The following is a 26,585-nucleotide window of genomic DNA, read 5'->3' on the forward strand; positions in this document are numbered from 1 at the left end:
TGAAATGGGCCTGGTTATTGGAATAGGTGGCGAACATTTTAAGGTGGAATATGGAACGGGCGGCGAGGGAGGTCTGTTGTAGGGTGTGGGGGCGCTGAAAGGGATGGACATTCTGGAGGACGATGGTGAGGAACCTGATGATGTCCTCAGCGGTGGGGGTGGGGACAAAGGGAATTGCCAGGAGGGGTGGGGGCGTCCAGGGGACGGACAGGGACGGTGAGTTCGGGAGTGGTGGGAGGGGGTCGGGCTTTACATTTATGGGAGTACGTGGGATGGGGGAGGTTGCAGGTATTGCAGGAGGGAGGGGATTGGAGGTTAGGGCACTGCCGGAGGAAGTGCGCTTGCCGACAATGCGGGAAGGTGGGGGCCTCGCGGCATTCAGCTGTTGGATGCGCATTATAGCGCAGACATCTCTGGCAGCACAGGGATTGAGGAGGGGAACGGGAGGGGTCGACCTTGTACCGCTGATTGAAGAGGAGGGCACCCTCCTTCAGGAGTCAGTCAATGGAGGGGGCGTCCTCAGAGAAAACCCGCATAAGTCGGGTGGGGCCGGCCGCGTTGAAAATGCGGCGGCCCGCCCGCACCTCCAGTGTGGGATGGGCCTTGAGCTCCGCCAACACCTCCTCCTCCGTGATCGACGGGTTGAGCCGAGTGATCACGGCGGTGAGGGTCAGCGGGCGACGCGGGGTTTGGGGTTGGCGGGTAGGTGATGGAGAAGGAGCAGGGGTAAGGGAGGCGTTAGGACCAAAACGGGTGATGGGGAGGCGGGAGAGGATGTCAGAATGGAGGGTGGGACTGGGGGAGGAGATGAGAACAGAGTCCCGTCTGGGGGTAAGGAGAGAGATGGGGGCACCAGGGAAATGTTGGCGGAGGAGGAGGGAGAGATTCCGGGCCTCGAGAAAGGAAGGATCGGGGCGGGGCAGGAGATATTTGTATAAACTGGGTGGGGAGGAGGAGGAGGAGGAGGAGGAGGAGGAGGAGGAGGAGGAGGAAGACGAGGGGGGAGCGGGGTCTGGTGGGGAGACATCCATGGCACCCTGGGGTGGGGATGGAGGTCGGGGTGGGGCATTTTTGGGGGCGGAGGAAGCAGGGGTGCCACTAGGGCGTTTGATGGCGGCAGAAGGGCGGGTGGTGACAGGAGGGACGGGAGCAACGGGCAGGTGGTGGGAAGGGACAGGTCCCGGTGTAGACGCAGCAGTCGGCGCCGGAGATGGTGACGGTGCAGGCGAGGGTGACGGTGATGGTAACGGCGACGATGAAGACGGTGGTGGCGGTGATGGCGAAGGTGACGGGGACGGGGAGAGCTGGGCGTGGGCAGTGGCCCGACGGGCCACCACCCTAGCCGGAGCTGCAGTGACAGGCTGGGGGAGTGGGGGGAAAGGATCAGAACGAGAGGAAGAAGCGGGAGAGGGGGCGACAAAGAGCGAGGGCGAAGGGAGGGTGAGGAGAGGTGGGATGGGATGGAAGGAGGGGTGTGTGACTGGCCACACCAGGTTATAGTGGTGGAGGCGGCAGAGGGGGATGTATAGACAATGACGGTGGTGGTAGTAGTGACGGTGGGCGGACATGACGACAGGAAGAAAACGGACAGCACGAAAAAGGACAGGACACAAACTGGGAAACGGCGAAGACGGACGGCGGCGGCGACGACGACGGCAGGAACGCACGGACGGGGCCGGGCCGTGGCTGCTGCTGCTGCTGCTGCTGCTGCTGCTGCTGCCACAGCAGGGCGGGCTGGCTGGCTGGCTGGCTGGGACCGAGAACTGCTACTGCTACTGCTACTGCTACTGCTGCTGCTGCTGCTGCTGCTGCTGCTGGACCGCGGCTGGGCTGGCTGGCTCCTGTAACACCTAGCACTTCGATGAGCGCTAAAATCGCACTATCGAAGGGCGGCAACCTTTCGGTGTACCGCCGAAGATGGGCTGCATTCTTACAATTTGCCACATATAATAAACACATTAGCAAGAACGTTGCTGGGTGTGAAGTACATTCCTTACAAGGTGATCATAGATATGGCCGTTTATTCCAATTTCCTGAAGCAACTGTACATAACTAATTGATGCCAGTAAGGACATATTTCTTATTTTCAGCATTTTCCTGCTGAACAGTTTACTGCGAGATCCAATACAGAGCCGTTACGTCCTGCACTGTTGCTAGACGTCGCCGACAGATGTCAGCTCGGAACGCTGTCGGGAAAACATGGCGATCATTTTAACCCCGTCTCTTGTCGCCGTCTACTGTTCGAGACTACCTTAAATCGAATCACATAGTATTTGCAGTCACATTGATCGTATGCAGTGTGTTAACTCTTAAGACCCTCATACACGATAACACAATTTGTAAAACTTTAATACATTAACCAAAATTACGACAGTGTATAGCGCTAACTGCCGTTTTCGCCGAACAAAGATCGCGTTGGAGTATGTCAAAAGGATCGAACTGACACCTCTGTCCCTCCCCTTGCTCCTGGTTTCCAGTACTTGGACAACATTCCACACACGGAACTTAATGCCCCCATCACTACACAGGATCTCATTACTACACTCCGCACCAAACGCAACACCGCTCCTGGTCACGATCGTGTCACCTACCGTCACCTTCGTGAAGCTCCTGTCTCTTTTCTCTCCACCCTGGCCGGGCCCTACAATGTAGTCCTGTCCACCGGTTACTACCCCGACCTGTGGAAAACCTCCCGTATCCTCATGTTCCTCAAACCTGGCAAACCGCCGTCCGCCGTCTCCTCCTACCGTCCCATCAGCCTCACCTCGGTCTTCAGCAAGGTCCTGGAATCTATCCTCACCCGCCGCATCCACCAGCATCTCCGCCAGCACCGCCTCCTCCCTATTACCCAGTGTGGCTTTCGGCCGTCCTTCTCTTCCGACGATCTCCTCCTTCACCTCACTCATCTCCTTTCCGACCAGCTCAATTCCCGTCGCTCCGCAATCTTCCTCTCTCTTGACCTCGAACGCGCATATGACCGCGTATGGCATTCCGGTCTCCTCTTCAAGCTCCAAACCTTCGCCCTTCCCATTAACTACGTTCGTCTGATCGGTTCCTTCCTCTCCCGCCGTCCTTCCCATGTCACCATCCATAACACCGATTCCTACACCTTTTTCCCCTCCGCCGGTGTGCCCCAAGGCTCCGTCCTCTCCCCCCTTCTGTACTTGTTGTACACGGCGGACATGCCGCCGCCGTCACCCCCCGTCCACCTTCTCCAGTTTGCCGATGACACCGCCTTCCTTGCCCTTGCCCCCACCCTGCAACGCTCCCAACGCCTTCTCCAATCCCATCTTGACCGGTTCACCGCTTGGTGCAACCAGTGGTTGCTCAAGGTCAATCCTTCCAAAACCCAGGCGATCATTGTAGGCAAAACCACCCCTTCCTTCCGCCTCCTTGATTTCTATCTCACCGTTTATGGCCGTCCCATCGCTCTCACCCCTACCCTTAAGTCCCTTGGCGTCACCCTCGACCGTTGCCTCTCCTGGACTCCCCATCTCCAGACAATCCAAGCCAAGGCACGTTCCCGACTCCGTCTCCTCAAGCTCCTATCCGGCCGCACGTGGGGTCTGGACCCCTCCACCATCCTCCACACCTATAAGTCCCTCATCCGCCCTATCCTCTGTTACGCCCATCCAGCCTGGATCTCCGCCCCCCCTTCCTTTTATAAATCCCTCCAAATCCTCGAACGCCATGCTCTCCGCCTTGCCTATCGCATCCGTCTCCCCTCCCCCACGCGGATCCTGTATGATCTTATCCCCTTCCCCCACCTCCTCCTCTTCCTCGAAAGGATACGAATCCTATACACCTCCCGTAAACTCGATCCTCCTCACCCACTCGTCTCCCCGATCATCTCCCACCCCCGCCCGCTGCCGCGCCTGTACTCCCATGTCCCACCCGGTCTCCATCTCTCCACCCTCCTCACCCTCTCCCAAGGTGGCTTCCGCCAGCTCCCCCTCCCTGATAATGCCCTCCTCCCCTCCATCTACCCCTCCTACCAACTTTGATCCTCCCGCCCTCCTCCTGTGCTTGCTCCTCAGGGCACCCTCCCTCCCTTCTCTCCCTTTTTTCCCTCCCTCCTCCTTTTCTCTCCCCTCCTCCCCCGGGCCTCCCCTCCCCTGTCCCTCTCCTTCCTGCCCCCGTCCCCTCCGCCATTGGCATCCTTTTCTCCCCTCTCCCCCACCTCACCCCTGTTCCCCTCTTGGCAGGTCCCCGGACTCGCACACGCTACGTGGACTTTCGCGCGCCGGAGATCGCCGCCATCAGTGTCTCGTGTGTGCCGTCGTGTTTAGTGTTCAGTGTTCACCGTCACACTCCATTGTTCACCAGTGCCATCGTCTTCTTCGGTGTTTGTGCGTCGTCTCAACAGTTTGCAGTGTGGTTTTTATCGTCGAGTGTGAACGGCTCCGTGTTTGTCTCTCTGTGTCTCCTGTTTTATCGCCCGCCATTTTGTAACTTTTATGTTTTTCTCATGTTTTTGCTGCTTATGTCTTCTTTGGCTGCAGAGCAGCGTAGTGTGCTGCTGCCAGCCTGCCTATTGTATAGGCTTTAAAATGACAATAAAGTAAAAAAAAAAAATGTCAAAAGCTGTAAGCACTTTAAAGATAAGCAGAGTATGTCTGCTGCCTTCCTCTTAAGCAGTCACATGGTTTAATTCTCAATAACAGTTCCTGTTGATATTTTCTCACAAAAAATCTTCTCTTTTTATATAGTTCATTTGCATGTTGTGCATGCTCTCATTTCAATCATAATAATTTTCACATCACCTGTTATGTATCTGACAAGAAACACAAAAACAAAAATGTGGAACTTCCTGGCAGATTAAAACTGTGTGCCCGACCGAGACTCGAACTCGGGACCTTTGCCTTTCGCGGGCAAGTGCTCTACCATCTGAGCTATCGAAGCACGACTCACGCCCGGTACTCACAGCTTTACTTCTGCCAGTATCTCGTCTCCTACCTTCCAAACTTTATAGAAGCTCTCCTGCGAACCTTGCAGCTAAGCCATGTCTCAGCTATATCCTTTCTTTCAGGAGTGCTAGTTCTGCAAGGTTCGCAGGAGAGCTTCTGTAAAGTTTGGTAGGTAGGAGACGAGATACTGGCAGAAGTAAAGCTGTGAGTACCGGGTGTGAGTCGTGCTTCGGTCGCTCAGATGGTAGAGCACTTGCCCACGAAAGACAAAGGTCCCGAGTTCGAGTCTCGGTCGGGCACACAGTTTTAATCTGCCAGGAAGTTTCATATCAGCGCACACTCCGCTGCAGAGTGAAAATCTCATTCTGGAAAAATGTGGAACTTTAACATTTCCTGACATGGTCTGGTCATCATAATTCCTTCTCCTCCTGTTTAGTGTTATTTGCTTCATGTGATTAACCAGAAAAGCAAGTGGAGTTATCTTAATGGTGGGAGTGGTGATAATCTGCACAGTCAGTAATAGTTGGTCCTTTACTGACCGTGATGTATGACAATGGGAAGAAATTAAGTATTTCAAAGCCAGTATATGTGTTGCACACAACGCTTGTTTTGAAAGGATTGATTGGACTTCGTGATACTGATTCTGAATTAACGCAGGTTCATACTGATTGTCCAAAGTACATTTAAGGTTGCAGCAATGGTGGCTGGCCACTAACAGCACCATATTAGAGACACCCATCTTCATTAGACGCTCACCACTAGGGTCTCGAAAAAACATTTCATAGCAATTTTAGGAAATATTAGTGATGGTAAACAAAAGCATTGCAGCTTTAGATCACATGTAATTAATGTAAGTTGTACGATGATTAGCAATATTACCTTCTGCTTTCTGAGCAGACAGAAGAGGCACCAAGTGGTAAGTGGTACAACAAGCTCAGCTGATCTAGTCCCAACAAAGGTTTTAAAACAAATACACAACGAAAACTTTACACTGAGGTTACAATTCTTTTGCATTGTCTCAGATTTTGAGCTGCTTTGGATTCTCTTTCATAATCTTTTATTACATCAGCCTAGACTAGGGAGCGGATATGTTGACATGGAGAGGTGAGTCTGGACAAGCAGAGCAATCTTAAGATAGCCTGCCACGCCACATGTTAGCATCCACATGTCTCACATTGTCATACCATTCCACCTGCTCCCTGTCTGTCCATTGACCTAGTATTGACTGTTTCTGTTATTCATTTGATTTCATTTCCTATCTTGCCTATTACTGCAGTTTTTCACTTTCTCCAAAACATTTCCATTGTGTGGAGTCCGTATTTTCTTTGGTAGCATCTTCACTTCAGCACCATAAGACACAGTGCTCTCCACGAAAATCCTCTATAGCGGATACTTCGTAACTTTGGAGATATCTGCGCTGCCTAAATTATAAATTACTAAAATTATTTTTTACCTTATGACACTGTTGCAGATATCCAAGGTTATATCACAATATGGGTTACCTTGTTCGTCACCATCTACGCAGCATGGAAAACTTGCAGTTGTTTACACGATCTTCCGAAAGTTTGGTACATCTGTTTAGTAACGTGCATTCAATAGACTGCTGTGGCCTAACTAGTTGTCCTAATGTTCTCATTAGGTATCAGGTAAGTGTAATGACAGGCAATAAATGAACATTAATGTGTGTTGCGATGGTGTAATTCTGCAGAGGAAATTGTAAAATTAAATTGAGAGTGTTTTGAAGAAATGGAACCGTTCCACAAAAATCCATTGGGTAAATACCAGTACTGACAGTATAATGCCGGCTGTTTTGTTTACCTGCGCTTGAACCTTAAAAATAATTAAAGAGACGTGATGTCAAACATGGAGCTAATACCGTTTATATTCCTTACTGAGTTGTGAAAGTGATGACTAAATACAGGTACGGTGTACTCCCTGCCATGTACTGCAAAAAGGTGGGAATTTAAGGAGATGGGACCTGGATAAACTGACTAAACCAAAGGTCGTGCAGAGTTTCAGGGAGAGCATAAGGCAACAATTGACAAGAATGGGGGAAAGAAATACAGTAGAAGAAGAATGGGCAGCTTTGAGGAATGAAATAGTGGAGGCAGCAGAGGATCAAGTAGGTAAAAAGACGAAGGCTAGTAGAAATCCTTGGGTAACAGAAGAGATACTGAATTTAATTGATGAAAGGAGAAAATAGAAAAATGCAGTAAGTGAAGCACGCAAAAAGGAATACAAACGTCTCAAAAATGAGATCGACAGGAAGTGCAAAATGGCTAAGCAGACATGGCTAGAGGACAAATGTAAGGATGTAGAGGCTTATCTCACTAGGGGTAAGATAGATACTGCCTACACGAATATTAAAGAGACTTTTGGAGAAAAGAGAGCCACTTGTATGAATATCAAGAGCTCAGATGGAAACCCAGTCCTAACCAAAGAAGGGAAAGCAGAAAGGTGGAAGGAGTATATAGAGGGTCTATACAAGGGCGATGTACTTGAGGACAATATTATAAAAATGGAAGAGAATGTAGATGAAGATGAAATGGGAGATACGATACTGCCTGAAGAGTTTGACAGAGCACTGGAAGACCTGAGCCGAAACAAGGCCCCAGGAGTAGACGACATTCCATTAGAACTACTGACAGCCTTGGGAGAGCCAGTCCTGACAAAACTCTACCATCTGGTGAGAAAGATGTATGAGACAGGCGAAGTACCCTCAGACTTCAAGAAGAATATAATAATTCCAATCCCAAAGAAATCAGGTGCTGGCAGATGTGAAAATTACCGAACAATCAGTTTAATAAGTCACGGATGCAAAATACTAATGCGAATTCTTTACAGACGAATGGAAAAACTGGTTGAAGCCGACCTCGGGGAAGATCAGTTTGGATTCCGTAGAAATGTTGGAACACGTGAGGCAATACTGACCTTACGACTTATCTTAGAAGAAAGACTAAGGAAAGGCAAACCTACGTTTCTAGCATTTTTAGACTTAGAGAAAGCTTTTGACAATGTTGACTGGAATACTCTCTTTCAAATTCTAAAGGTGGCAGGGGTAAAATACAGGGAGCGAAAGGCTATTTACAATTTGTACAGAAAGCAGATGGCAGTTTTTTAGAGTCGAGGGGTATGAAAGGGAAGCAGTGGTTGGGAAGGGAGTGAGACAGGGTTGTAGCCTCTCCCCAATGTTATTCAATCTGTATATTGAGCAAGCAGTAAAGGAAACAAAAGAAAAATTCGGAGTAGGTATTAAAATCCATGGAGAAGAAATAAAAACTTTGAGGTTCGCCTATGACATCGTAATTCTGTCAGAGACAGCAAAGGACTTGGAAGAGCAGTTGAATGGAATGGAAAGTGTCTTGAAAGGAGGATGTAAGATGAACATTAACAAAAGCAAAACGTGGATAATGGAATGTACTCGAATTAAATCGGGTGATGCTCAGTTAATTAGATTAGGAAATCAGACAAAGTAGTAAAGGAGTTTCGCTATCTGAGGAGCAAAATAACTGATGATGGTCGAAGTAGAGAATATATGAAATGTAGACTGGCAATGGCAAGGAAAGCGTTTCTGAAAAAGAGAAATTTGTTAACATCGAGCATAGTTTTAAGTGTCAGGAAGTCGTTTCTGAAAGTATTTGTGTGGAGTGTAGCCATGTATGGAAGTGAAACATGGACAATAAATAGTTTGGACAGGAAGAGAATAGAAGCTTTCGAAATGTGGTGCTACAGAATAATGCTGAAGATTAGATGGATAGATCACATAACTAATGAGGAGGTATTGAATAGAATTGGGGAGAAGAGGAGTTTGTGGCACAACTTGACGAGTAGAAGGGACCGGTTGGTAGGACATGTTCTGAGGCATCAAGGGAACACAAATTCAGCATTTGAGGGCAGCGCGGAGGGTGAAAATCGTAGAGGGAGACCAAGAGATGAATATACTAAGCGGATTCAGAAGGATGTAGGTTGCAGTAGGTACTGGGAGATGAAGAAACTTGCACAGGATAGGGTAGCATGGAGAGCTGCATCAAACCAGTCTCAGGACTGAAGACCACAACAACAACAACAACAACTGCGAAATGGTTGGGTGGGTTTCTGAACTTTTATTGAGTGAATCAAAACATGCCAAAATAGAGTTGTGTATGGCACTGACAATTCAAGTAAATTGCACATACAACATCTGAGCAACCAGCGGCAAAAGAAGTTTAAAATAACTTTTAAATTAAATATACTGCAGGTTCAATGTATGTCTGATAAATGACTAAATGACAGACATTAGTCGTACAGCTGTATCGAGGTACTGAAGTATGAAACGGCATAATTATTGTTTAGGTGGTTATATTAACATGGAATAGCTGTAAAAGATTTATACTACCTTTCGTTTAAAGCATGCGAAAGTGTACAATTGCCACTAATAAAAAGATCAACGAATTAAATAACTTTACTGTATTTCACTCGTACGGTATACATTATTCATTGCAATTATTTACTTGATTTATGTGCTCAAGTTAACGTAATTGTATTACCTGTAGTTTGATGACTTCCGACCTTATTAGTTCTATTCTGTCTGGTATCTATCAAGTTCTGTGTGTGACATTGTGAAATCTGTATTGCTGGCTCGTGTTCAAAGTTGCCAACATGTTCTCCTTCAAGCACATCTATAATTATTATTACTGTGGCAGCTGGAACTTCATTAAGACAATGCTACAAGGACTGAAATTTTTTGCATGTGCCTTCGTTTATCTCCAATTTTATTTCTGTGTCTGTCAATTGTTTCAGCTGTTTTTCTGTAATCGAGGTGAATGTTTGGCATTGCCAAAAAGTAAAGGATGTAGAATGAACTATCTGTAAATTCTACAGTCAAATTTTCTGGATTTCGGACAGATTTATGTTGTACTCTCTGTATTCATTTTTTTTGCATTGTAAATGATATATATCTCATGTGAAATGTTCCATTTTGTGACCTAAACGAGTGAGGTGGCGCAATGGTTAGCACATTGGACTCACATTTGGGAGGACGACGGTACAAATCCGCGTCCAGCCATCCTGATTTAGGTTTTCCGTGATTTGCCTAAATCGCTTCAAGCAAATCCCAGGATGGTTCCTTCGAAAGGGCATGGCTGACTTTCTTCCCCATCCTTCCGTAATCCGATGGGACCAATGACAAAGCTGTTTGGTCTCCTCCCTCAAATCAACCAACCAACCTAACTGCCTACACGACTGCACAGCATTCCAATATCAGTTGTACAGTTCCTCATGCTGTAGTTCTGCATTGTGCAGGCTGGGACACAGGGGGCACTATTGGCTGTGGTGCTGTCCAGCAGAGCTCCTGCATGATGGCTACTGTGGCAGTCTCTGCAGGTGCTCTGCTGAAAAGATGCCAGGATGAGAGAAATCACTGAAGATCAATAGAAGGTGAAGTGTAAAGTGACAATTTGCTGTCGCATCCTGCAGTATCAGAGCTAAGATACACGTTACCTGCCAGCACATTTCATATCAGCAGCATTACAGCTCTCTGGGAACCACTCAATTGGAATGTCAACTGATAACCCGATTCCAGATGATAAGCGCATAATGCATTGTGAATATTACTACTAATGTCAGATTATAATAAAAGACAAGAAGTACTGCACCATGTTTGCTGCGGATGTACAAGTAAATGCAGTCTGAAATCAGTGTGGAAAATTCTATCCCTAGAGATCATTCCTCATTAATCTGGGTGTGGTGCGATTATCAGTGGTTTCACGTACACAAAATGATCAAAAGTATCCGGACACCAACAAAAACAGATGTTTTTCATATTACGTTCATTGTGCTGCCACCTACTGCCAGGTACTCCATATCAGGGACCTCAGTAATCATTAGACATCGTAAGAGAGCAGAATGGGGGAGGAACTCACGGACTACGAACGTGGTCAGGTGACTGGGTGTCACTTGTGTCATACGTCTGTACACGAGATTCCCACAATCATGAACATCCCTAGATCCACTGTTTCCTATGTGATAGTGAAGTGGAAACTTGAAGGGACACGTACAGCACAAAGGTGTACAGGTCAACCTCGTCTGTTGACTGACAGGGACCGCCGACAGTTGAAGAGGGTCGTAAGGTGTAATAGGCAGACATCTACCCAGACCATCACACAGGAATTACAAACAGCATCAGGATCCACTGCAAGTACTATGACAGTTAGGCATGAGGTGAGAAATCTTGGATTTTATGGTCGAGCGTCTGGTCATAAACCACCCATCACGCCGGTAAATGCCAAACGCCTCACTTGGTGTAAGAAGTGTAAAAACTGGACGACTGAACAGTGTAAAAACGTTGTGTGGCGTGACGAATCCTGGTACACAATGTGGCGATCCGGTGGCAGGGTGTGGGTGTGTAGTGCCAACAGTAAAATTCGGAGTCGGTGGTGTTATGGTGTGATGGTATTTTACATGGAGGGGGCTTGCACCCCTTGTTGTTTTGCGTGGCACTATTCACAGTACAGGCCCATTGACGTTTTAAGCACCTTCTTGCTTCCCACTGTTGAAGATCAATTCGGGGATGGAGTTTGCATCTTTCAACATGATCAAGCACCCGTTCATAATGCACAGCCTGGCATAATCCATGGTCTGGCCTGCACAGAGTCCTGACCTGAATCCTACAGAACACCTTCGGGATGTTTTGGAACGCCGACTTCATGCCAGGCCTAACCGACCTACATCGATACCTCTCCTCTGTGCAGCACTCCGTGAAGAATGGGCTGCCATTCCCCAAGAAACCTTCCAGCAGCTGATTGAAGTATGCCTGCGAGAACGGAAGCTGTCGTCAAGGCTAAGGGTGGGCCAACACCATACTGAATTCCAGTATTACCAATGTAGGGCGCCACGAACTTGTAAGTAATTTTCAGCCAGGTGTCCGGATACTTTCGATCACATATTGTAGCAGGATATAAGCCAGCCTGATATACATGCTGTTTCAGAAAGGTCTCTACAACTTTGAAAATTCATATTAATTCATAGTACCTACAGAGGTGATTGTAGTGTCAATTGGTAGGGAAATACATCAAATTTTGTCTCCCGTAGCTCGCTAGTGCCGAAACGCACTGTACGGAGCAGTAGAGGCAGTTGCGTTAAAGATGGCTGCCTTCGTTGGACCAGAGAGTGCTAGCTGTGTGTTTTGGTTTCAATAATCGAAGTCGGTGAGCGTTATTTCCTCGACCATTATTTCCCTTTCATGTCCGCAAAAGATCCTCCTAGTAAGCCTACAAGATGGTGCAACCCCCCACTACCTGGCTGATGTCCGGGATTTTCTCAGTGACCACTTTCCAAGTCAATGGATTGGTCGCGATTCGCCAAATGCATGGCATACCACGTCCCCCAGACCTCATACCACTCGACATTTTTATGGGGATTCATGAAAGTTATCGTGTTTGTACTACCTGTGCTGGCTTCTCTACCTGGACTTAGAGCAAAAATTTAGGCTGCCACTGATCAAGTTACACCTGCAATGCTACAGCGAATTTGGGAAGAAATTGACTCCCAAAGGGATGTTAGTTTAAGGTTAAGAAAACTTAATGTGTTCTCCTATAAAGTAACACTAAACTCTACTCTGCATCTTCTTTCAATAAATTTATATGAGTTTTTAAAGTTGTAAAGCCCTTTTTGAAACAGCCTGTACTTTTCAGTTACCACATACCATGCAGTAGTTATCTTCATTTGCAGTGAAGTATTTATTTTTCAGTACTTGTTGACGCCTGCAAAGCTTAGCCCAGAAATGCATTTGAGTTTTTTTCTTATAAACAGAGGTAGTGTCTTGTATTTTCAATTCGTTTTCCAGAACCTCAGTTCCCACACGCTGATAATAGAGTACCTTCATGTACTACTTAAATGTGGATGTAAATGAGTGACTGGAGAATTAATTTTTTACATTCTTCATTGAAAAATTATACAAAATAAATGTAGAGATGTGTTTAAATGTTATAGCAAAAGAATTTTTTGGACTGCATGCTTCATGATAGCATATCTGCAAGCTGCTGCTCTCTGTTCTGCATGGCTAGGTACAGAGGTATCTGTCCGTGATCATCCCAGGCCCCTCTGTCGGCCCCCACATCGAGCAGCACAGCCGCCACCTCTGCGTGGCCCTGCCTCGCTGCATAGTGCAACGGCGTCCACTGGTACTCGTCCTTGGCGTTGGGGTCACCAGAGGTGGCGGCCAGTAGCCGTACCACAGCCGCGTGGCCGCGGTATGCAGCCCAGTGCATGGGTGTGTTCCCCCTGCTGTCTCTGGTTTCGACGTCCGCCCCACCCTCCACCAGACACCTCACCACATTCTCGTGTCCCCTCACTGCCGCCCAGTGCAGGGCAGTCCACATGTCCTCGTCCCTCGCCTCCACATTCGCACCTGCCGCCAGAAGCACCCTCAGCTCCTCCACTGCCCCCTCCTTAGCTGCCTCGATCAGCCTCCTGCCACACTCCTTTCCGGGAAGGCGTCTGCAACAAACAGAAATATTCCCAGAGTTTACTACAAAAACACACTCACCTAATGAAGAAATCCATCACACACAAAAAACTCGAACAATTCTGAATGCAGATATAATCACCTTAGACAGTAGAAAAGAGTGTCCAACACCGTTTATATTAAGGTACAGAGATTCTCTTCTACCCTACGATCAAAGTCTTCATCCCTTTTCCATTAAAAATTCCCTTATCAGTCTCTCAAGAAACTGTGCTTCTCCTTGTTATCTAGAAGTCAGTTTATTCGACCTTAAAGCGCTATTGCTAACCAGTCGTTGACCTCTACTGTAACAGATGCTTCATACTACAGATACTAGTTATCTGTGTGTGCAGCAATCCTCCTAAAACTATTGTCGGTAACACGTCAAAAAAATCACGTCTCCATGTATTTAAACAATTTCCTTAGAAGGAGCCAAAAGATTTCAGTCCAGTTACTGCCAAATTTCGTAACATAGCCTCCCCATAGCCATAGAAAAAGTTTCTCCTTCACACAAAACATGAATTTGTCGAAACATTAGGAAAACCACCAACAAACACACACACACACACACACACACACACACACACACACACACACACACACACACACACGAAAACAAACACACACACACACACACACTAACACGAAAACAAACACACACACACACGCACAAACAAACAAACAGACACACACACACGCACTAACAAACAAACAGACACACACACACACGAAAACAAACAAATGCACACACGAAAACAAACAAACACACACACGAAAACAAACAAAACACAAACCTGTAATTAAATTCTTGTGTGCACCACATGTCTGCTGGGTACTGCAAAACTTGCAGTCTCAGACTAAATTTATGCTTCATGCACTTTGCTAGATTATCATTATATATCTAATCTTCCTCTAAGCAGACATCAGCTTTGTGAACACAACGTCTACCTCATACCACTGATGCAAGTACTGAGAAATCCATAGCATCACTTTCGTATTACAAGATCACTATCATCACTCTAGCCCATAACAGCTATTTTCTGTTACTGCAAACTGTGACTTGCATGCGCTGTTACATAAAACATGGCAATATTTCTACAAACATCAAGTGGACAGGAACAATGTACTCTTTTTAATTCTGTCAATGAAGTTATTACAGCTAATCAATCTAATATTCGCTTCCAGATACTTTATTTTCGATAAATGCTAAATGGACACAGATAGTGGTGCTACTCTGCCAACTGAAAATAGATCTCTACAAAGATGTGTCACATACTCAAGATGAATCTCAACTTTCTGAAGATTTACGTGTTACATTCCCTATCCTTTTCTATGCAATGACGAGATTGAAAACGTGAATTATGAACGACTATACACAGTTTTATAACCTGGAAGTTGTTCTGATCGCCAGAGTGCTTTACCAGGTGTGGCCATGGTGGAGGTTGTGCTCCATTGGCTGTTTCTGGTGTGTACACTGACTCACGTGAAACCAGTCTGATTTAGGGTACTAGCAATTAGCCCCGGATCTATGATATTTCGGAACTGGGGCAAAAGCTTGAAACTTTATAGTTGCCATCGCCCCCATCCGCCCCTCTCCAAGCGTTTAAGATGGGACATCAAATATTAAAAAATCAATTTTTAAAAAATATGCTCATTTTGTAGCGCACATCTTTCTGAAGAGCTTTTAAATATCAAACACATATGTTCGAGGAAATGTAAAATATGTTATTTGGTCTTAAGTATGCCAAAGTGTAATGCCACACCTCTTCACACAGCATTCTTCTATCGCACGTCACTGTATTCACTCAGCGGAGTTCAGACGTGTATATTTTATAATGAAATCCATCAGACATCTATTCAGGACAGTGGAAATTAAAATGTCGTGTGGAGCCTCTCCAGCTCCCTGTCGGCAGGTTTGACATCGTGCCCCCCTTAAAAAACTCAAAAGTAATACTGGATGAGGTTATCTGCAACCGGGAGAATACAAACTCCTCAGAGAAATTTGCACTCTTTGTTAACTATTATCTAATAACTCTCTGTTTTGTGTGACAAAAATAAATACGGGAAATGTAAAACCAGTAAAGACGAGAGACAAGCAAGACAGTACACATTTCTTCAATCTGTAGGTCCCAACATCTTTTTGTCTCTCTCATCTTGCCGCAGCTTTACACGGCATGCTTTCCTCCCTACGAAAGGATCTATTACCTCATCAAATTTCGGCAAAGGTTTGCTACGTGGTAAATCTAAATGTCGTTGTCTAATACTAAAAAAGCTGTTGATATGAATAGTACGAAAGACTGATATGGTTTCTCGATATGAGTACATATATTTAGGCACTGTACGCTAGATAAAACGAAATAGACATTTCAAATATTGCAGCAATTGTAATACACGCCAAATACGTGAGACTGTTTTGGTACAAATAGTAATTTTTGTACAACTCATTTACATAAATATCATGACAGAATATAGTTCACAAAGTACCAGTATTGCTGTTGTTGTCGTCGTCGTCTTCAGTTCTGAGAACAGTTTGCTGCAGCTCTCCATGCTGCTCTATACTGTGCAAGTTTCTTCACCTCCCAGTACCTACTGCAATCTACATCCAAATCTACTTAGTGTATTCATCTCTCTGTCTCCTACCATTTTTACCCTCCGCACTGCCCTCCGATACTAAATTTGTGATCCCTTGATACCTCAGAAGGTGTCCTTCCAACAGATCCGTTCTTCTGGTCGAGCTGTGCCACAAATTCCTCTTCTCCCAATTCTATTCAATACTTCCTCATTAGTTATGTGATCTATCCATCTAATCTTCAGCATTCTTCTGTAACACTGCATTTCGAAAGCTTCTATTCTCTTCCTTTCCAAACTATTTATCGTCCATGTTTCACTCCATACAAATACTTTCAGAAAACACTTCCTGGCACTTAAATCTATACTCAATGTTAACAAATTTCTCTTTTTCAAAAAATCTTTCCTTGCCATTGCCAGCCTACATTTTACATCCTCTGTACTTCGACCATCATCAGTTATTTTGCTCCCCAAATAGCAAAACTCATCTACTACTTTGTCATCTCCTAATCTAGTTCCTCAACACGACCTGATTTGATTCAACTATATTCCGTTATAATAGTTTTGGTTTTGTTGATGTTCGTCTTATATCCTCCTTTCAAGACATTGTTCCAAAATACTAAATGCCTAATAGGACTACTACAGGCAAAAAGTTTTAAGTTAGGAAACAGTTTCACATTTCGTTCAAAGGCTCCTGTTTCTCAAGCATGAGATCGAAAAGTAGTTGTACGGAATTTTTTACATTAATTTTGAATCGTCATATTCTTCCATATAATGTGTGTGATGTCCCCATTGCTTCCCCTTTCTCGTTCTGACAATCAATCTTGTCAGTAATTCGATAACTATTGCTACCACCATCAAAACGTATTCTCCGGTGAACTTCTCCCTAAATCGCTTCAGGCAAATGCCGGGATGGTTCCTTTGAAAGGGCACGGCCGATTTCCTTCCCCATCCTTCCTTCACCCGAGCTTGCGCTCCGTCTCTAATGACCTCGTTGTTGACGGGACGTTAAACACTAATATCCTCCTCCTCCTCCTCCGGTGAACTTCACGTTTATTCTCCAGTTAGGTGTTATTACGCGTTCGTACAACGTGTTTTCCGCGCTATTTCGAGAACAGAACTTAAGCGGATGCTAACCGGGGACTGTTCAAGCGGCCCTTAGTGGTTTAGCGACCTGGTAAAAATTTTCTTCCAAAATTTCATTTTCTTGGAAACACTGAGGATTAATATGTAACCTTTCTTACCTGTAATTCCCATTAGTCATTCATCTCCACTCTGGTAGTCTGAATTTATGGATTTCGCAAGTAATTACAACAAAGCTGATCATTCGTAAGTCAGTCACCCACATAAACCGCGACTGGCATTTAACCGTTCGGGTTTATTCGGCTCAGCTCGTGTAGCACCGTCCCCTTTTGTATGCGGGAAAGTTTTCTTAGTTCTATATTCGAATGGGATTCCCCTGGCAGAGAATCATGTACACTATGCACGCATTCAAAAATCAACTTATTATTCGTTCAGAAATCAACTTAGAATGTGTTCGAAAACCAACAGCGATATGTTTTAAAATCATACAAATAATCGATAGACCAACATGAGCTGGCTGCCAGGTGGTTTGTGAAACAAGGCTTTCTTTTCTTCAAAATTATGAATTTGGCGCCCTATGAAATTGCCGCCTCGGGCAGATTCTCTGGCTTGCCCACCATTTCCCCTAGATCTGGGCCTGCTAACTATGATGGTATTTCATTGTAGACCACAGAAAGCAGACCTGTGTGAAAGTCCAGTTGAAACAGCATAGAACTGTGAGTGAATCAGTCCCTAACATGTGGAATCAGAAGCTTTGGTATGCTTCACCTACATCTACATGTATACCTTGCAAATCAGTGTGGAGCGCGTGGCAGAGGATACATCCCAGTGTACCACTTATGGCTTTTCCCATTTCGTTAACGTTTGGAGTTTGAGAAGTCATTTTTAAGTGTGTGTGTGTGTGTGTGTGGTGATTAATCTTTTCTTCAAGATCCCTACTGCAGTGGAACATAGAAGACTGGAGTATATTCTCAGGATTATAGTTTAAAGCCGGATCTATAAACTCTGTAAGTAGGCTTGCTCAGGAAAGACACAAACTGTCCTCAGGAGTGTGCCAATTTAGTTTCACACTTCCCCATAGATGAAACAGACCTGTGACCTTTCATACTACCGTGCTCTGTATACATTCAACACCTCCCGTTAGCCGTATTGGTATGGGTCCTGCATACTTGAGCCATATTGTAGGATGGGCTACACAAGTGATTGCAAGGAATTGCCTTTGTAGACTGATTTTATTTCCCTAGTATTCTACCGATAAATCTAAGTCTACCACCCACTAGACCCATGACTGAGCCTACGTTATTACAATTCATACCACCCCCCCCCCCCCTACACAGTGCTACTACCACGTCTGTGACTCATTCATATTATATTCATAGATACAGAGATTTTTGTGTGTCAGCTCGCCTGCTCAGATGGGTGGTACTGTGCTTACCTCCCATTTAAGTGGGCCTGGGTTGGATTCTTGGCCAGGTTGGAGATTTTCTCCACTCGTGGACTGGCTGTTCTGTTATCATTTCATCCGCATCACCGGTGCGCAAGTCGCCCAATGTGGCGTCGAATGAAATAAGGCTTACACTTGGCGGCCGAAATTCCCTTGAGGGGGTAAACTGGCCAACGATACCATACGCCATTTTCTTTTTGTGTGTCATAATGATATTGGACAGTAACAGCAATGGTAACGATCAGTGATATTTAATTATGATAACTTACCACATACTCTCATCACTGAAGTGCATTTTCTGGGACCTACTCTGCTAATTACTAACTACTAATTAAAATTAGCAGCTCATTCTCCACACCAGTCGGTGTGCGAGAACACCCCCCCCCCCCAATCGCTGCTCCATTCCAACAGATTTTCAGGATGGTGCAGGTACCGGAAGTCTACATTCTCTACACTGGGACATCCATATGAGCTGTTCAGTGCCTCAGTGTTTTGGGCTGTTCGTAGAGTTGGAGGTATACTTGGCAAAGGCCTGGAGACAGAGGAGAATACCTGTTGGATTACATCATGGCCAGACAGATTCTGAAATCAGATACTGAATTGTGAGGAATATGTGGGAGGAGATGTAGACTCTGATGACATTTTTATTGTGATAATGAGTGAACTGGAGCTTAACGAAACCGTCAAGAGGATTCAGTTTGCAAATGAATGGGACTCTGCAGTAGTGAGGAGTAAAACGCGAATCGGAAGTTCAACGAAACTTAAGATAATGCGACAACGAATACCGAAACTAGAAATTCAGTTGAACAAGGGTGGACATCTCTAAAAGCAGAAATCACAGAAGATGGCAGGTACAAGGAAAGGAACTGAAGAAATACTGGCGAATGTGAAGTCCACTGAAATTGATTGACAAAAGAAGAAAATATAACAATATTCACGAAAAGACAAGACAACAGTGGTATAACCCGCTAAGGAATGAAATCTATAGGTAGCCCACGACAAAGAAAGCAAAATAGAAGAAGGAAAAATTATATGAAATCGAAAAATAAGTAGAAAGGGCAGTTTCAGCACAAAGCAAACTCGAAACACCCTTTTGTGAAATTAAAAGTGAATGTTTCAACAAATTAATAATTAGAAAGGAATTCCATTAGTACACACAGAGAAGAGAAAGGATGGATGGAAATAGTACATTGGACACCTCTATGAGGGGGAGAAACTGTTAGATGACGTGATAGACGGAGAAATGGAAGACGGATTGGAAACATAACTTTCAGAAAAATATCATCCAGACGCTCCAGAAGCGAGCAAGGACCACAATGTGCGACATGTTTGGCACAATGAGGTAAACAGCTCATTTATAGGAATTACTGACAACAATATACAGAAGAATGGACAAGAAAGCTAGATATATAGTAGAGGATAACGAGTTTGGGTTTAGGAAAGGTAAAAAACCCAGAGAGGTAGATACGACATTGGACTTGATAATGGAGGTAAGAGTTAAAAAGCAAGGAACCTTCATTTTATCTGTCTACATTTAAAAAGCCTTTGACAAAGTAAAATGGTGAAACACATACGAAATTCTCAAAGAAACCTAATTATAAGATATAGGGAAAGTCAGGTAATATACAATATTGTATGCACGATAGTCAACAGGGAGAAATAAGAACGGAAGAAAGAAGTACTGGGATTAAAAAAGTGCAAGACAGGGATGCAGTGGTTCTTCCCAGTTGTTTAAAGTGAACATCAATGATCGATGGTGGAACAGAAGAAAGTTCCAGGAATGGAATTAAAATACTAAGTGAAAGGTTTCCGCTGATACGATTCGCTTAGGATTAGGATTTATAAACGAAGGGAAGAGTGAAGTATTGGCGGTACGAGAAATAACATTGACGGCAAATTTAACATTAAAATTAGGGGCCACAAAGTAGACGAATTGAGGGGATTCTACTACACTGGAAGCAAACAGACGTAAGAGACGAAGCAATGTTGTTACAAAAAGTAATGTAGCACAGGAAAATAGGGCATTCATCGAAACACAAGGCCTCTAGTACCGAACGTAAGTCTTAATTTGGGGAAGAAATATCTGAGAATGTATGTTTGGAACACAGTATTGTATTAAAATGCATCACGGATTGTGAGAATGATTGCATTCAAAATGGGGTGCTATAGAAGGACTTTGAAAATTAGGTAAATTCGTAAGAGAGGAACTGTAAGATCTCTGCAGAATAGCTGAGAACAGCAATATGTGGAAAACAGTAACATGAAAAAGCTATAGGATGATAGGACTTGTGCGAAGACATCAGCGAATAACTTGCACTGTACTACAGAAAGCTGTAAAGGATAATAAACAGGGGAAGACAGATTGGAATTGTATGGTGCTTCAGGGAGCTGTGGAGGGTAAAAACAACAGGGAAAGACGGAGATTTCAGTGGCATGAAGGATAAACACAATAGGGAGAGAGAGACTGCAATGGAATGGTACGACAGGGAGATGTTAACGAGAACAACAACAAGATAGAGATTGGAATACATACGACAAATAACTAAGGACGGTGGGTAAAAATCACACGCTACAGTAAAGAGACTGAACACCCACCGTCCCAGAAATTCAGGAGGGGAATTCGCCAGTCTAAATCTGTTGCTGAAACAGCCAGAAACATCATCTACAGTGGGTGGAGAATCTGGTATGCATACTATGTGTCGTTACTGAGTCTGGTTGCTACGCCAAACTACGCCAGTGCGACCGGGGTGATCCACACCCTGAGATGGCGAGGTGGAAAAGGATTCTTCTGATTTTATTCCTGAGCAGTGCATTTCTTGCCAGCGACCCCATATTGTTTCGTTACTCTGTCTTCCAACTTTCCCTTACTACAACATTCCAATACCGCGTGATTATTATATATTAATCGCTTTTTATATACGAAGTTAGCTGTCAATTGTTGTCATATATTCTTCCTTCACTAAACTTTCCGACGTGATGTTGCATTATTGTTGACATCGGTTTGGAGATTGTGATGACAAATCACAATAATTCACTGTTTGCCATATCTTCCTATTCATACCTAACCTTTCATGATACAACTCTCTCATCCTGTTCATATATTCCGTTATTCGTCTTTCACTTCACTGAGCACGACTAAATCTAGTGTAGCCAATTACATTTACTTTTTCGATCTTCTACCATCCCTACGACATAATGGTGGTGGTGGTGGTGGTGGTGGTGGTGTGTGTGTGTGTGTGTGTGTGTGATGAAGAATGTTTGCAATTTATGATACTGTGGAGTGTAAGCCGTTTTATGAGCTTCCTATTAATGCGCATACAGGCGGCGTGAATGCTGAATTCTAAGAGGAATTGATGTTAAGCATACAACAAAAAAGCATTGTATTAATGTATGATGTGAAATTGTGCTTATACTGGAACAGTTAAATATTTTATTTTTATTATTATTGAAATTTTACGCATCTGTAGCATTTTAAAAGTAAATCAATTTAAGTTTGGGAGGGCAGGGTGTGAAGAAGGCACCAAAAGTGTGTGAAGTATTGAGCAGAGAATGATCTTATGTCATCAGTAACAACAAGAATCTGATGTACATCACTAAGAATAGAAGAGGTGGGAATAAAAATCAGCCACCGAGTTTCAAACCAAAGGTTTATTTAGCCCTTGGTCCAGGTTACGATATTTCTAAAAAATCTTCTTCAGAATAAGTCGGTCCTATAAACGTATACAAACGGTTACAAACTATTTTTACGTATCTAACAAAATATCAATAATCGCGAAATATTTGTAAGGTAAGTGTACTCAATAGTTACACCACAGGGTGGTAAATTACATTAGCTGAAGCTGAGCGGCTATTGCCTAATACATAATTGATGTGAAAACGAGAAACATCACATACCATGGCTTAGGGACAGCAGCCAGAATAAATTCAGCTTATGTCAGAATAAATGCACAAATGTATTCGCCCATTGGTAAAGGCTCTTGTCTATATAAAATTATAACGTGAGTCCAAAGGATAAAATATTTGGTAACCTAAGTATTCAGCATGTCAGAGAAAGGTCAACTGTTCACAAGTACAGGCTCAATCGATGAGGAAAATTTGGGGTGCGGAGGGTGCTAAATACATGCGCGTAAGAAGTACACTTGGATTGCGTTCAGTAACAGCATTTTACATTAAAGTAAGAATGAAAATTTCCACTACCAGGCTACTAACAAGCGATAAATTTATAGATATACATTACGCATAAAATCTCTAACACATTTGCTGACAGAGCAATACTGTATGTAAATTCAGCGTGCAGAAGAGAGTTCTATTTACAAAGCACCACTGTTACAAATACATGGGTAAGGAGCAAAGACAACGTCACTAAAAAGAGAAACTTGCGCTTAACACTACGGAAGCTTAAGCAATAAGGAAAAATTGGAATACAGCAGGCGGTATATACTGCGTCTTGCTGGTAGCAATTAACGTAATTTTACATTAAAGCAAAATGACAATCTCTTATAGACGACTAGTGATAAGCAATACTCTTAGAGGTATGCATTAAATACAAAATTATCTGTGAAACATGTATGCAACAGAGTGAGACTGCACGTAAATGTAATGTGTAGAAGATAAGAATTCTATTATAAAAAATTGCTTCTGTTTCGGAAAAGTGGAGGAAAGAATAAAATGGATAAAGGTACAACATAAAAAATGAGAATCTTCTGCTTAACTGTACTAATTCAGTTTTTCTTTTCGGAATGCCAACTGTAGGAACATGTGATGAAAAAGCCATGAAAAACGAAACCCAGTAATATGAAATGTCAGTAGGTCAACAATAGAGAGAAAAATATTTTGAAGAAAACGGCGCGCATTCGCCAATGTTAGCGTAGATCGGTAAACACGTCTTACGTGTCCGCGAGCGGTATTTTAAAGCCAGCAAGGGAGTGCTCACTCGCGTATTACAACTGATAGTTCAAAATGTTACCGTCTCTCTAACAGGATGCTTACAAATTTGAAGTTGTTCTAGTAAATATAATTTTCAGTCTTATTTTCTTACGTAAAATTACGGTTTCTTCTAATTACCTAGGAGAATGGTGCAAGGTGGCTATTTTTTGATGGCGTTATTGAATGTGTTAATATTTGTAAAGGAAATTGTTGTATTTGAAGGAATATGGTCAGAGAAGTAGTTGTTAGGCAACGGTATCTGTGTCTGCGATGGCAGCACAGTGGAGTCGTAGAATCTTTGAAAGTCAGTTGTGGATAGCTGCGGGGTTCGTTGAGTGTGCAGTGTAATGCATGGACACACTTTTGGACCTGTGTGAACTGGAGATTTATTACGAGGAGGAATGATGACTCAGAACAAAGGCTGGATAGCATACGGACATAAAAAATGTTTTGAAACGAAGAGCAAGGTATTATTTGATGAGATACAAGGTTTATTTTTATTTTTCTAGGCTTGTGTTGTTGATCCACTTCCCCATCGTCACAGTCTAGTTTTTGATAATTATTCTATTGATTGATCTTCTGACTTAATTTACGGTACCATGGAAGTTAGTAAATGAATTTTCATATTAGAGGTTATAACTGGTTTCTTTGACAGGTTCCCTCCTAACTGAAATTTCTGTACTTAAAGGTTAAGTCATATATATATATATATATATATATATATATATATATATATATATATATATATATATATATATAGTTAAGGCTCACAGGCCATTTGACCATCTTCTTCTGTGCGGATGCACAAACAGTGCCCGAACTCTTACGGGAATCGGCAACAAGCCGCGAGTAATGAGTATAATGGGCAGGGGCACTATGAATATAGTGTGGGACAATAAGTTGGGAATGTGGGTCTCACGGGAGGCGTGCCAGAGATAAATCCCTGCAGCCGCACTATCCTCTGTGTCTTCGGTGGCTCAGATGGATAGAGCATCTGCCATGTATGCAGGGGATCCCGGGTTCGAGTCCCTCCGGGGAACACATTTTCAACTGTACCCGTTGACATATCAACGCCTGTATGGAGCTAGGGGTATTCATTTCATTGTTAAGTCATGTGTTTCATTGGCTCACTCTGTCAAGATTGTCAACCCAATTTCCCTGGACCAACTATAGTTAGTTTTAAGCAGGATTTTTTCAGTTGTTTCTGAGTCTTGCTGTGTTGCCGTTTCTGCCAGTGCTTCATTTTGCAGGTGAGATTCATAATATGTGATTGTTTCGTTTCCTTTGCGCAATGTAGGTTCTGTCAGTTTCTTTATTTTACCAGAGCCGTACGTCAGTGGAGAAATTTTCGTGTGTTTCAGGTTGCAGTGTTATACAGGTCGACATTACTTTTTTTATACAGTTACGTTTTTTTTCTCGAACAGTTCGCACTGATCATGTCTATTGAGCGTGAAACTATTGGTTTGCTTATTTATTTGCTTATGAATGAGATCCGTTTCCAGAAACACAGCATTCTCTTCAGTTTCGTGCAAGCGAAGTGGCTTTGAGTTCAGTGCCACATTTAGGCTGTCAGTCCGGGTTTGTACGTACAATAAAACACACACATTATACACACATATATATATATATATATATATATATATATATATATATATATATATATATATATATATATATATATTCCTGAACAATACACACACACAAATATAGGAGTGGGAAAAGCAGGTGAGCATATTATGCTGTCAGAATGAGATTTTCACTCTGCAGCGGAGTGTGCGCTGATATGAAAATTCCTGGCAGATTAAGACTGTGTGCCGGACCGAGAGTCGAACTCGGGACCTTTGTCTTTCGCGGGCAAGTGCTCTACCAACTGAGTTACCCAAGCACGACTCACACCGCATCGTCATATCTTTACTTCTGACAGTTCCTCGTCTCCTAACTTCCAAACTTTACAGAGGCACTCCTGCGAACCTTGCAGAACTAGCACTCCTGAAAGAAAGGATCTCATTCCGGGAACATACCCCAGGTTGTGGCTAAGCCGTATCTCCGCAATATCCTTTCTTCCAGGAGTGTTAGTTCTGCAAGGTTCGCAGGAGAGCCTCTGTAAAGTTTGGAAGGTAGGAGACGAGGTACTGGTAGAAGTAAAGCTGTGGGGACGGGGCGTGAGTCGTGCTCGGGTAGCTCAGTCGGTAGAGCACTTGCCCGAGTTGGAGTCTTGGTGAGGCACACAGTTTTAATCTGCCAGGAAGTTTCATGTTACGCCGTGCTTACCTGTATTCTGCCGACGGCTCACCGAGCAGCCGACTCACTTCGACCACTTCATCAGGGTGGTTGAGGACTGCATCGGCCCAGCCCTGTGTGGCTAACACCTGCAAGTTGGCCTTTATGAAGGCGACAGCGGCCTCTGTGAGACTGAGACACGAGTGACCGACTGCCAGCACCGCTGTGGCTGCCGCGTTCTCCACTGTCAGCTGAGCGGCCAGCTCCCGCTCACAGCCTCCCTTCAGCCCGGGGACACAGTCGGTGTCCGCAGCTTCCAGTAGGGCGGCCATACTGGACAGCCGGGGGGCCCGGAGGGAATACACGTAGACCGGCAGCTCCCGGAGTGCTGGACCCTCCACGTCGGGGACCGTGACCTCTCCGCCGCTGGCCTCCAGTGTGTCGTGCTGGAACGTGGAGGCCAACACGGGGCTCCCGCCTGCATGGAGATGCGTGTCGCCCGCCACCAGCGTCACCTCCTCACTGTCCCCCCTGCCTACGGCCGCAGCCTCCTGCATCTCTTTGGCAGCTGCCATTGTGGACAGTTCTGAAACAAAATTAGAATCATATTAATACTGTCAGCTGCCGACGGGCGTTGATATATATCAACGGGGACAGGTGAAAATGTGTGCCCCGACCGGGACTCGAACTTGGGATCTCCTGCTTACATGGCACATGCTCTATCCATCTTATTTTTTTTTTAGAAAATTTTAATTCAATATTTGTTCATTATAATTTCTACTTGACAAAAAATAGAACTTAAATAAAAGTAAGAAAAGGTTTACTGTAAGAGAGATTCGAACCAGAGACTCTCCACTTACCAGACATCGACGCTGTTTATATACAGGGTGTCCCAGCTATCTTATGCACCCAAAATATCTCTGGAACAGTAACAGCTATTGGAAAACGACTGTCACCG

General features: G+C 44.3%; 2 protein-coding genes across 2 annotated transcripts in view; one reads left to right on the top strand and one right to left on the bottom strand.

Annotated features, from left to right (window-relative positions):
* Positions 1-26,585, top strand: part of LOC126227762 (uncharacterized) — a 932,351-nt gene that overhangs the window by 275,560 nt on the left and 630,206 nt on the right. The window lies entirely within an intron of this gene.
* On the bottom strand, positions 12,902-26,203 carry LOC126227769 (poly [ADP-ribose] polymerase tankyrase-1-like). The gene is made up of 2 exons (XM_049942253.1): positions 25,679-26,203; positions 12,902-13,382 (listed from the first exon to the last, which is right to left on the bottom strand). The coding sequence occupies exons 1-2, from the start codon at positions 26,200-26,202 to the stop codon at positions 12,902-12,904; spliced, it is 1,005 nt and encodes a 334-aa protein (XP_049798210.1). The 5' UTR covers position 26,203.

Source organism: Schistocerca nitens, unplaced genomic scaffold (assembly GCF_023898315.1).
Source record: "Schistocerca nitens isolate TAMUIC-IGC-003100 unplaced genomic scaffold, iqSchNite1.1 HiC_scaffold_340, whole genome shotgun sequence".
NCBI classification, from domain to species: Eukaryota; Metazoa; Arthropoda; class Insecta; order Orthoptera; family Acrididae; genus Schistocerca; species Schistocerca nitens.

What these genes read in the sequence shown, in the direction of transcription:
- LOC126227769 (XM_049942253.1), bottom strand. Translation starts at nt 26,202, where the DNA reads ATGGCAGCTGCCAAAGAGATGCAGGAGGCTGCGGCCGTAGGCAGGGGG. An exon ending in GAGCCGTCGGCAGAATACAG is followed by an intron (nt 13,383 to 25,678) that starts GTAAGCACGGCG and finishes TGTTTGTTGCAG; the next exon opens with ACGCCTTCCCGGAAAGGAGT.